Genomic DNA, 12,412 nt, shown 5'->3' with positions numbered 1-12,412 from the left:
AATTTAGTGGAGGCACGGACTCGGTTCACAAGCCTGACTTGTCAAAGTGGATTGTACGATGTTATTGTGTTGCTTGTGCTAAAGAGAAAGCGGAAGGGAGAAATGAGTTAAGAAATGAGAAACACACTTGGGGCGCAGGCTTGGCAGACCAACGGAGCAGGGTGGCACCCGGCCGCTTTGCCGGAATCCCTTTTCGTGCGGGACAAAGGCGGACGCGGCTCCGCTGCGGGGCGAGCCGGGCGCTTGGCGAGCGGCGCTGGAGCGGCGGCGGCCCCGCCCCGCCCGTCCCGCCCCGCCGCAGGCCGGGGCCGAGCGCTCGGCCGGGCGGGAGCTCAGGATGCTCGGGCAGCGCCGCGGGCCAGGCGGGCGCGATGGAGCCGGCTGAGGGCTGGGACCCCTACGGGCGGCCGGCCCGGCGCACGCAGTGGCTGGTCAGCGCCCTCGCCTACCACTACAGGCTGGACCGCGGCGTGGAGAACGAGATCGTCGTGCTGGCCACCGGCCTGGACCAGTACCTGCAGGAGATCTTCCACCACTTGGACTGCAACGGTTCGGGCCGCATCCCCGGTGAGGACTTCCGCACGCTGTGCCAGGTGCTGGGGCTGGAGGAGGCGGCGGAGCCCGAGGAGTGCGCGGGGCTGTGGGACGGGCTCTCGGCCGAGCTCACCTTCCGCCAGTTCCACGCGCGGCTCTGCGGCCACTTCAGCACCCGCGCGGGGCCGCGGCTGCCGCTGGGCCGGGAGAGCGAGCACATCGAGACCCAGATCCGCCTGCGCAGCCCCCGACGCCGCCGCCGCACCGACCCCGCCGGCCGCGGAGCCGCGGGCAGCGTCAAGCGGCGGCCGCCGGGGCCCTGCTCCCGAGAGTGCTGCGAGGAGATCGTGGCGCTGGAGCGGGCCGAGGACCGCATCGCCACGCTGGAGGAGGAGAACGGCAGCCTGCGGGAGCTGGTGGAGGACATGCGCGCCGCCCTGCAGAGCAGCGATGCGCGGTGCCTGGCGCTGCAGGTGAGTCCGGGCCGGCCTCTGCACCGGCATCCCGGGGGCGGCTCGGCTGCCCCGAGTGCTTCAGGAGAGATGCTGCTCCCGGAGAGTCTGTGTTTGTAACCCCTCCACTGCCAGACTGAGACCGAAGCTGCTCCTTCATCCTCGGCATTAACTTTTTAGCAAAGCTTAGTTACAGGGAGGCTTTAAGGAGAAATGTATGGCACCGGTCTACCATTAAATATAGCTGTGATGAGCATTCTTGTTAAAAGTGTCGGGGAGTTCACCTTAACAAACCCACGCGTACAATGCTGCTGCTTCTACTGCATGTGCAGTCAGCATGTGCTGATACCACATGCTGGATGTGCACCAGTGCAGGGTTTTTCCTGAAGTGAGAAAGAACTTTTGGATTGCCACCTGCACAAGCACAAGCAGTGTCTCAGTCAGAAGTGCCTATAGGAAATATTAGAAGGATGTTTTCCTCAGAGTGTGGTCACGAGAGTTCAGAGTTGGAGCCAGTTCTGCAGGCAGGCTGATGAATAGTCTGGGGCTCCTCTGCACAGCCCCATTAATTCCAGGGCTGGATTCTGCTGGTTCTGCCGTACTGGCTCGAGTGACTCACATACACACTTAACAGCAGTTCAATTCCTCTGGCATGAAATAGCTTGGAACAGGCAGAGCAGGGAAGGGCAGCATGGACCCATTGTGCTGGCAGGGCTCACCAGGTGTGATTTGATACTAACACAGCACTCCCAGAACTCTGCTCCACCTGTGACACTTCCACCTGCAGTAGATGACTGTTGTCTTCACAATGTCCAGCAAGGCAGGTCAGAGACACTTTTACCATTTTCATCTAAAAAAGGCAAAGGAAATCAGCAGCAAACACAAAGTCACCACTCAAAGGTCCCAGGAAGTGTTGCCTTCTTGCGAAGGCCACGATGACCTGGTTTCAGAGTCCAGCACGGCGATCTCCTCCTTGGGATCCTTCGGGGCCAATAACGGACCCTAACACCAATTTGGTGGACGGTTAAAGGCGTTTATTGAGGGGTCTCAAGAGTATTTATGGACTAAGGGGTTTCTCTACATCAGACAGAGGTTTGGCTATACTTTCTAGGGTTAGTATGGAGTGGAAAGTTACTGGCATCCATAGGTTAGGGGGGCTACCTGTTTGGCTACATTTTAAGGGTGATCCTTATCTATGGGGAGGGGGGCAGAAGGATTCCTGTAATTTTCCGTCACAGCCCGAAATCTTCCCAACGCCTGTCCCTTACTACTACACTTCCCCCCCCTCTTTCACAAATGAACGAGGTAATCCTATACATAGGCACTGAAATGAGGTAGGAGGTTGAGATCTGACTAGGGAAAAGGGTCTTGGGAAACCTGAGTAAGCTTCTGCCAGACAAGTCTCTCGTGACTGGCAGTGTTCCTTGTTGAATTCACAGTAATTGTTGCTGTCCCACGAACAGGATGCTAGCCCGTTCTAGGCGGGCCTGAACAAATGAGACTAGCTTGTTCAGCAGGCATGGCCCGAAGGTAATAGCTAAAAGCAGCATTGCCAATGGACCTATTAGGGTAGAAATTAGGGTGGTTAGCCATGGTGATTGATTGAAGCAGGATTCGAACCAGCCCTGTTGAGCTTCCTTGTCTTTCTGTCTCTGAGCCAGTCTGTTTCGGAGTTCTGCCATGGAGTCTCTAACGACTCCTGTGTGATCAGCGTAGAAACAGCATTCCTCTTTCAAGGCAGCACACAGGCCCCCTTGCTGCATGAACAGGAGATCCAGTCCTCGCCTGTTCTGCAGGACCACTTCTGAGAGCGAAGAGACTGACTTTTCTAGAAAGGAAATGGATTTCTCGATCCTCTGCAGGTCCTCATCGATGGTCATCTGCAGCTGGGACAGTCCTTGGTGTTGAGTTGCTAGGGCTGAGACACCTGTTGCCGTTCCAGCCGCTCCTAGGCCAAGCAGCATTGCGATAGTTATACCTGTTAATATTTCTCTCTTGTGGAGCCGGCTGTTTTCTTCGAAAAGGTGGTACACCTCTTCGTCTGAGTGGTACAGGACTCTAGGGATGATCAGAACTTGAACACAAAAGTCGTTAGAGTTATCGAATTTGGCAAGAAACACGCAGGGACTCACTCCAGATCTCTGGCAAACCCACATCCCAGATGCGGATGGGACTACCCACTTATTATTTTTCCTGTCGGGCTCAACTACTTCGGTGCAGACGTCGCCTTTCCGCTTAGCTAGGGTTGCATTGCCAAAGCATCTGCCCTGACCTGTGACTTGACTCAGGGTAATTCCTTTGCGGGGTGTGTCCCATCTGCACTGGCGAGGGGCATCGGCTGTGGAATAGCTGAAGGGGGTATCTAAAGCGACTCCTTCGTAAAAGGGGGGTTTAACATTGTAGCAAAGCCAGCAGGAGTCGGTTAGGTTAGGATTAGATTCATTCAGGGATAGAAAGGTAGCTTCTAACATGCGAAGGATTGGGTCCGAGCCTGACCTGGCTGAGCAGCCTATCTGGAAGGCTTCCTCATCGCCAGTCGGGACGTCAGTGACCCTTGTGGGCAAAGCTTTGGGGTAGGTCATGTTTCTCCCTTTCTGTGTGCTTTTGATCACTTTGTTGGGCCCAGCTGCTCTGGGTGCTGACGGTGGGAGTCTGGTAATTCGCACATTCGCCCACTTTCCTGACCCTTGAAGGACTACTGTCCATGCTTTGCCCACGGCCCAGCTAGGGTGATTTGGCTGCAAAACTGTCATGTTGTAGTGAGTGCATTTCCGGAATTTGGGGACTTTATGTTGGTTTTGGTAGAAACTTCCCTGAAGGAAGACGGGTGTTTTGCAGCCTGCGGGTGCCCAGGTGAACTGTAGGAATCTGTCGGGCTCTTGTGGGTCCCACCCAGGTCCTGATGGCCTGGCGTCTGTAACTATTGTTTCACAGCCCCAGTGCCCACAGTGTCCCCACCCTGGGCGATTGCAATAACTTTTTCCTGGGTTTGAGGCTGGGCACCAGTAGGATAGGTACATGTGTGAGGCGTGTGAAGAATGGGGGTCTACCTTTGGTTGTTCTGGAAACAGGTCGGTGACGTGAAGCACGAAGGACGGGGCGTTTGGCGTGGTGATGTCTCTGAGCATCTTGTCTCCAGCAAGATGTTGCATGACCCACCTGAAGGGCTGATGAGGGTAGTAGTCTGGGCTGGCTTGCCCTCTGGCGACAAGCCCCAACAGCATAATCACGCAGAAACACCGTTGTTGCTTGGGTCTCACCCGTGCGGGTCTCTCGGGCGCTGTCCGGCAGCTTGGTGGACTGTCACTTTCCTCCGGAAGGGGAATGTACGCATCCCGGGGACGACCCATAAGCATGTCCTGTAAATAGAAACTCACAATTCTCATCAGCCCTGTCTTGCCCACTGTGAAGGTCGGGCTTGATCGACCTAAGTGGACACCACCTAATTTTGCCGTCCTTTTTGACAGCTGCGTACCCTCGTCCCGTGAGCATCAACCTCCAGCCCTGTTCCCATTCGCCTAGCTCATTTCTAATTACAACCTGCGGGCCTTCCTCCAGTGCTCTGGTGGCCCAGTGTTTTTGGACAGGGCTGTTTGTTTCATCCCCCCTAGGAAATTGATTCAGTGCTAGCAAAGCGGTTGCTAGTATGTGTGCCTGATCTCCCGGGGGAATAGAATTGGCAAAGCCCTCAGCTTTTGCCAACACCTCCAGCCTGGTTTTCAGGGTCTGATTCGCCCACTCGAATCAGACCCTGGTACTGTGCCTGGTACTGTTATACGGGATACCCTGTACTAATGTGATGCCCCATTTGGAGGCGAATTCTTGCACGGGTTTGGAGGTGAAGTTGGAACCGTTGTCAGTCTTGATTTGTTTGGGGATGCCAAGCCACGCCATGGCCGTCAGCCAGTGCTGAATTGTGGCTTTAGAGTTAGTTTTGGGGTGCTGTGTGGCCACGATCATTCCGCTGAAAGTGTCCACCGTCACGGCAAGCCATGCTCGGGGCTTCAGCAGTTGACACAAGGTGAAGTCCGACTGCCAGATTTGTGAAGGCTTGAGACCTCTCGGGTTAATTCCACTGGTCCACAGGGGTGACTTCTGGCAGTGAGGACAGGTGGCCACCACATGTCTTGCGTCCGCTGTTGAAATCCCGCATCTCTTCGCCAGGGCCTTGGCCCCAATATGGAGTGATTCAGTGATGGAGCTGACGAGCTTCCTGCCTTTTGCTGCGGCGTCCGCCTTGTCGTTGCCTGTCTGGAAGTAACCTTTGATTGGGTCGTGGCTGTTGGCATGAATGATGGATACGGTGCCCTGTCGTGAGGAGAGCGCTTCTTCCAGCATTAGGGCTGCTATAGATGTTGACACACCTGGTCCTGCCATGGCTAGGCAAAGCCTTGCCACGAATATAGAGTCCGTTACTATATTGAGGTGCTCATCTTTGAAAAGTCCACACGCTAAGACCACTGCTGCTGCTTCCAGTTGCTGCACTGACAATGTGGGGTCACATGCTTTGATGCAATGCCATTGCTCTCCTGCCTGCCACACTGCCGTTGCAGTAGAAGTCGTGGAGGAAGCGTCCGTGAAGACCGTTGGTCCTGGTTGCGGTCGGTCCTTGACCTTTGGCGGTATGTCTATGTCAACAATGGTCAGCAGCCGAGTCCAGGGTGGTTTTGCAGAGTAGGAGATTTCTCCTCCGAAGCCGGTGAGAGCAAGGGCTAGGTGCTCTGAAATTGCGGGTGACTCCGCAGACGGTTGCTTGCGAAAGGGAAGGTGTATTCTTGTCGGCTCAGTTCCTAGGTGTCTCAAGGCGAGTTTCCTGCCTTTCCTGATGAGGTTAGCGACGCATTCGATTCCTGGGGAGAATGCACGAGCAGGTCTCCCGAGGACCACCCATTGGATCGGCCGGGACTTTTCGGAAGGCCCTTGTGCCAGTGCCCCCACTCCGCCCTTTGGCGTGAAGTGGACGTATAAGTCCAGGGGCATGGCCGGGTTCCACCTGGCCAGCGTGCTAGTGGACATCTGCTGATCGATGAAATCGAGGGAGCTCGCCGCTTGCGGTGTCAGCTCCTTGGGTTCCCAGGGGTGTTGTCCCTTCAGGAGGTCATATAAAGGGTCCATGACCTCGGGGGGGATCAGGACGACGTTGCGGACCCACTGCAGCGATCCCACCAGGCATTGCACATCGTGAAGTGTCCTGATATCCCGGTTGATCCTTACCTTGGGAGGAGTCACGTAGGAGCTTGTGATTCCCACTCCCAGGAAGGTCACGCAGGGCCCTCTCTTGACCTTTGCGCTTGCAATCTCGAAGCCGTTGGCCCGGAGGGTTTCTGTGATTGTAGACACCAGGTGATCTACCTGGCTCGTCGATGGTGCAGCGACTAGGATGTCGTCCATGTATTGGATGATGGTTGCGGCAGGGTAGGAATGTCGGACTGGCATCAGTGCTCTGTCCACGGTGACCTGGCAGATAACAGGACTGTCCACTAGGCCCTGTGGAAGCACCCTCCATTGGAAACGGAGGTTAGGCCGATTACCGTTTGGAAACGCAACGGAAAAGGCAAAGCGTTCTCTGTCGTCCGGATGCAGGGGTATCAAGAAGAAACAGTCTTTGATGTCCAGTACTGCGCATGGCTGTCCTTCGGGGATAGCTGAATTGATGGGTAGCAGTGTCTGGACTGGACCCATGGGTCGAATCGTCTTGTTCACTTCTCTCAGGTCGTGGACGAGATGATAACCCTCTCCGGACCTTTTGGGGATTACAAACACAGGGGTGTTCCATGGGCTGGTGGAGGGTTCTATGTGACCCTTTTGCAGTTCACGGTTGACCAGTTCCAGCAAAGCTGCCGCTCAAGGCTCTGACAAAGGCCACTGCTCCCTCTAAATAGGATCTGACGATTTCCAAGTCAATTTGATCGGCAGCTGAGGGTGTACAGCAGTGGCCCTTATGATAAATTTGTAATCTTGACTCCTAGCATAGCAAGGATGTCCCTTCCTATTAGTGGCGGAGAGTTTTGCAAAATGTAGGGGTAAATCGCTACTGTCTGTTCTGGTCCCTTGTTTGTGTGAAGTGTTATAGCCACCAGCTGGGTGCTTTTCCACGCCCGGGTTTGTCCCCCCACCCCGTTCACTGGAGGGACTTCCTTAAACTGCCAATGCCTGGGCCAATGCGACTGGGGGAGAATCGTGCAGTCTGATCCCATGTCTACCCAAAACTGAAGTCCTACAATGTGGGGGTCCTGACTGCCATAGAGGCGGCATGTCCCCCACACCCTCAGGGGTTCCTTCCCTATTTTCATGGCCAGGGCCACCCAGGGGTCCCGGTCTGGGGTGTTCCCTGCTGGTCCTGTAGCGCTTGCGTGGCTTGTGATGGTGGTGGGTGTGAGGGTACGGTTGGTGGTACTGCATAGCTCTGCCATTGTATCGCTGGCGGGGGTGCGATACTGACTGCCTCCTGTGGGAGCCTAGGGTATGAAGATCCCCTGCCCCACTGTGGGTTGGCATAGATGGGCCGTCTTGCATCCATAGCGGGAGGGGGCTGAATATGGCCCGCACGCCCCCCCCCTCTCCCGTTTCCCCGGGGCCGGGATCTACAGTCCCTAACGAGGTGACCTCTCTTCCCACAGTTCCAGCAGACCCCTCTGGGGCGCTGCTGGGGCGGGGGTGTTGCGTGGGGAAGCTGCGCTGGCTGGGGGCAGTTTGCCGCGACATGACCTGACTGACCACATTGGACGCAGGCCATCACACTGGTTAGGGTGTGTACGGTTGCCTGAAGTGGGGTCAGCTGATTTTACCCCAGTCGGTGCCTTCGTATTGGGGCTGGTTCCCGACTGTGTTAAAAGTTTTATTTGGTTTCGTCTGAAACCGCATTGATTCTGTTTTCTCTGCTTCCGAGTCGCTGCTGGACTCGGTCGGCTCCGCAGAGCGGTCTGGGGAGGTGTGGTTCTCTTCAGAGTCGGAAGTCAACTGCCAATGAACTTCCGGTCTCCCCTGCCATTTTGTTCGGCTACGGCCCCGCTCCTCCCCTTGGGGGCGGTGCCGCTCCCACCCCCTGGGCTCGCCCTGCCTCCCGCAGGGAGGGATCTCTCCCATATATGGTGGCGGCAGTGGGCGCGGCTCCCGAGCGAGTGCCCGCCCTCTGTCGCACCCCCACGCATGCGTGTCTGCTGGGTTTGGGTTCTTCCCGCCGCGGGCCAACGGGCTCCACCCCCCTTCCCGGCCACCCGCACCATATTCGAACGGGAAAGGTGGCGGATCCCCTCCGCCACCCGTCCGTGCGCTTGCCTTCTCGATATTTCGGGCTTCTGCCGCCAGTCCCTCCCAAAAGGACCGCGCGAGTCCCTCCGCTTCTTGCGCTAAGTCGGCTAGCGGCGGGGAAGGGATAGGCGAGGGGCCTGCGGGCATTCCAGGGGGTTCCGGAGGGGGTTTGGGCCGCGGCGGGTCCCCCGAAAGGGTCAGGGGGTCCCCCGGGGGCTCCGGGGGCTCTGGGCTCGGGGGGGGATGGGATGCGCCCGGCCCCCCCGTCTCCCCGCTTTCAATCGGGTCGCCACCAGGGGAGTTTCGCGTTATAGCCCCCTCCCCCAGCTGTGGCGTGATTAACAGACAGGAACGCGCAGCGTTCCACGTCTCCCGTTCTTCTAATGCTTTGCGTAGGGCTGATTCTGCCTTCCCCCACGCTTTCAGGCTTTTGCTGCTGCCTGTGGCTTTTGTGTCCTCTGCTAATGCAACAGTGCATTTCTGCCACACCTCAGAGTGCAATATATCTGTGGGTCGATCAATGACCCCAAGGTCAAGGAGTCTCGTTAAAGCGAGATTAAAGTTCCTGAGTTCACATTTGATTCCCCATTGCATATGTATCAAACTTACGACCTTCGCTATTGCTTCCATACGAATCGCGGGTCCCGGGGCGTCCCCCTGCTTCGTTAAAGTCGTTCCGGCGCTGTGAATGCTGTCCCCTGGCCAGGAGTACCCCCGTTGCCCGGACTTGCGTCGTCCCGGGTTTCGGCACCACTATGTTGCCTTCTTGTGAAGGCCGCGATGACCTGGTTTCAGAGTCCAGCACGGCGATCTCCTCCTTGGGATCCTTCGGGGCCAATAACGGACCCTAACACCAATTTGGTGGATGGTTAAAGGCGTTTATTGAGGGGTCTCAAGGGTATTTATGGACTAAGGGGTTTCTCTACGTCAGACAGGGGTTTGGCTATACTTTCTAGGGTTAGTATGGAGTGGAAAGTTACTGGCATCCATAGGTTAGGGGGGCTACCTGTTTGGCTACATTCTAAGGGTGATCCTTATCTATGGGGAGGGGGGCAGAAGGATTCCTGTAATTTTCCGTCACAGCCCGAAATCTTCCGAACGCCTGTCCCTTACTACTACAAGGAAGAATGAAAATGACTAAGAGGAAAGCTCCAGAACACCCCCAGCTGCTCCCTGCTCTCTTCCCCTGAACACAACTTCATTGGAAATATCTTTTTCAGCACACTGTCTGACTCCTGAATACAGACCCATAGTAATGACATGAAAGCTACACAGAAACTTGTGCAATAACATGAGAAGGGTGTAGTTTGAAAATTAAATGCATAGCTAGGTATTAAAAACAACTTTCCAGAGATTGTTTCCTTCTCTCTGTATTTGGCAAAGGTCAAGTAGCTTTAGTTGCTGATCAACTCTATGGGATTGAAAAAAAACCAAACCAACAAAGCACAATCCAGCCACTTTGAGTCTTCATTAAAACCCATCAATTTCTCCCTGCTTTGTGCTCCTGGTCATTACAGGTGGGACTGCGGAAGAGCCATGCCAGCCATACAGGAGAAGGACCCTGCTTCATAGGGAGGAAGAGACCATTAACACAGAAGCACTCCCAGACCAAGTGCCTCCAAGATGTCCTGGAGGAAATGGAGCGCATGCGGAGCTCCAGGGATGGGCAGATTGAAGAAGCCATCAGGTTCAGCCAGGAGCTGGAGAAGGAGCTGAAGAGCTCTCAGGAAGCTCTGGTCAGCCTGGAAGATTGCAACTGTAACCTGAAGAGGGAGCAGGCAGAGATGAAGAGGAAGGTGGAAGAGGCCAGACACGCTGTCCTGAACAGTCGTGGAAAAGTGAGGGAGCTGGAAGTGAGAGCTAAGGAGGTGCCACATCTGCAGATACTGAGTGGAAGGCAGAGCCGAGGGAGTGCCTTGGAGGGAACCAATCACCCAGGTGCCCTCACTACCACTCAGGCCTGAAGGAGAATCTTCAGCAGTGTCACAGGAGCTGTTCTGTCCTGCCTTTCTTTGCAGATGAACCTGATGATGAAGATAATCCTGTTGATGAAGATGATCCTGTTGATGAAGATGATCTGGATTCCCAACCCATACCCATTAGTGTGTATCTCGGAGATGGTGAGGGTAGGTCAAGGCCTTTCCCCTGGGAGAGCTGCCAGCTCAGAGCCCAAAACTCGGCCAGGGGGGCATGGCTGCAGGTGCCAGGACAGAGCCATGCACGTGTGTGCCCTTGGCCTGCGTGATCCCCTCACAGCTCCTGCGGCTCAGTGGCGCCCGTGCAGCTGAGCAGAGATGGCAGAAGCTTCTGTGGCTGTTGAGTTACAGGAGTGTCTGCAGGCAGGACTTTCCCAGGCCCTTTGGTGGATGTTGCACGCAAGCCCAGCTCCCATCGCAGGGGTGAGTAGTGTGTCCCTGCTGACCCCACAGGCTGAGCCCTGCTCTTGTGGCATCCATTCATGGGAAATGGAAATATTTCTCTTAAGGTCCCCTGAGAAGGAAGAAGAAACCTGGAGGAGCTAGTAAGTTCCTGAAGGAATCCCAACATCTGGAACAAAAACGGAGTGATGTGGACAGCCAGCGTGGTGGGTGCATTTCCCTCAGCCTTGTCCTGGGGCTCAGCAGCCGAGGCCTTTGGCTGCACATCTGGACACGCCGTGCCCAGCACAGTGGGAAGGGATCCATGGCAGCCTGGCTGCCCCGCTGCTGCTTCCATGCCCTGCAGGGCTGTTTCCCAGCCTGGCCTGGCTGCAGCTTCTGCCCAGCCTCTGCAGGAAGGCATTGGGCAGCAGCTGACAGGCAGCCCAAACTGCACCACAGGCCATGCACACCCTGAGATCCCCTGCAATTTCCCAGTCTCTAGGCTGATCAGTAAGGGCGGGTGTTTTGATGAAAGTGGGCCCTGGCCTACCCAGCAAGTTTGTGTCTTTGTCAAGCATTGCCTCCTGAAGCTGCCGCCTTCCCATTGGGGAACAGCCCCACCTGATCCAGCTGTGCCTCCTCCTTTCTCCAGAAGTGGATGTAGAGGCTACAGTGAAGGAAGCATTTCCCAGAGGAAGCAGTGGCTCATTGGCAGCCTCTGCTGCAGGAAGGGAGGCGATGCCAGGCCCAGTCCCAGGAGGTAATTGCTGTGCCTCTGGGCCTGAGCCCTGCTGAGGCTTGAGCTGCCCTCTCTGTTGCTTGGCACTGCGGGCACAGCCTGGACAAGATGGGCACAGCCCAGAGGAATTATCCCGAGCAGGCTCAGGGCACTCGGGTACTGAGCTGTCCTGCTGGGCTCCCTCTGTGGGAGACATGTCCCGAAACCTGGGAGCGGCTGCACGGGGTGCCCATGGTGGGGAAAGGGCAGAGGGAGAGAGCAAGGCTCCAGTGGATCCTGAGAGGCCTTGGCTATGTCCTCTTCTGTTGGGAGAGCAAATCCAGAAGAAAAAGGTATAGAGAGAGAGAGGATGACAGGAAGGGAGGAAGAGAGGGCAGGACGAAGGGAGGGATGATTGTGGCACTGCCTGCTGCATTTTTCCCCTAGTGCTTTAGAAAGAGTTGCAGCTCTGGCAGTGAGAGAGCCCCAGTGCAACCTGGGCTGGTTCAGGCACCTCTCCGGGGTTGTTGTACAGGACCTACAAAGAGAATGGGGGGACCAGGAGCCAGCCCAGAGCTCCCCAGGCCCCTGTGCAGCTTTGGCCTTGTCCATTGACATCTGGCTCCCCTGGCCTTACCCGACCCCCTTCAATGCCCAGTTCCCAGAGGTACAGGGGGACTCCAGCACACCATGGAACTGGGTCTGATATGTGCTCCCTTCTAGATTGGGATCGCAAATTGCATTTTCTGGATGCCATGCTGGATGATGGCTTGAAACTCTTGGAGAATGCTGGAGGCAAGTTCTCCTTGTGCCTTTCCTAACAGTGTCAATATCCTGGCATCGCTGCAGGTGCCAGGACAGAGCCATGCACGTGTGTGCCCTCGCTCTGCGCGATGCCCTCAATGCTCCTGCGGCTCAGTGGCGCCCGTGCAGATCAGCAGAGATGACAGAAGCTTCTGTGGCTGTTGTGTTACAGGAGTGTCTGCAGGGAGGACTTTCCCAGGCCCGTTGTTGGATGTTGCATACAGGCCCAGCTCCCATCACAGGGGTGAGTAGTGTGTCCCTGCTGACTCCACAGGCTGAGCCCTGCTTTTGTG

General features: G+C 56.1%; 1 protein-coding gene across 1 annotated transcript; it reads left to right on the top strand.

Moving 5' to 3' along the window:
- The first annotated feature begins 289 nt into the window (after positions 1 to 289).
- On the top strand, positions 290 to 12,136 carry LOC139596113 (EF-hand and coiled-coil domain-containing protein 1-like). The gene is made up of 4 exons (XM_071440151.1): positions 290 to 1,007; positions 9,755 to 10,175; positions 10,256 to 10,363; positions 12,039 to 12,136. Exons 1-4 carry the CDS (start codon positions 372 to 374, stop codon positions 12,134 to 12,136), a joined length of 1,263 nt encoding a protein of 420 aa, XP_071296252.1. The 5' UTR covers positions 290 to 371.
- Positions 12,137 to 12,412: the final 276 nt, after the last annotated feature.

This window comes from Agelaius tricolor, unplaced genomic scaffold, assembly GCF_023055355.1.
Source record: "Agelaius tricolor isolate 1412-34295 unplaced genomic scaffold, bAgeTri1.0.p SCAF_14, whole genome shotgun sequence".
NCBI classification, from domain to species: domain Eukaryota; kingdom Metazoa; phylum Chordata; class Aves; order Passeriformes; family Icteridae; genus Agelaius; species Agelaius tricolor.
The sequence above is the reverse complement of the archived record's forward strand: the minus strand, read 5'-3'. Positions and strand labels throughout refer to the sequence as shown.

Coding starts and splice junctions, on each gene's coding strand:
- LOC139596113 (XM_071440151.1), top strand. CDS start 372: ATGGAGCCGGCTGAGGGCTGGGACCCCTACGGGCGGCCGGCCCGGCGC. Junction 10,176..10,255: donor GGAGGGAACCAATCACCCAG/GTGCCCTCACTA, acceptor CTTTCTTTGCAG/ATGAACCTGATGATGAAGAT. Junction 10,364..12,038: donor GTATCTCGGAGATGGTGAGG/GTAGGTCAAGGC, acceptor GCTCCCTTCTAG/ATTGGGATCGCAAATTGCAT.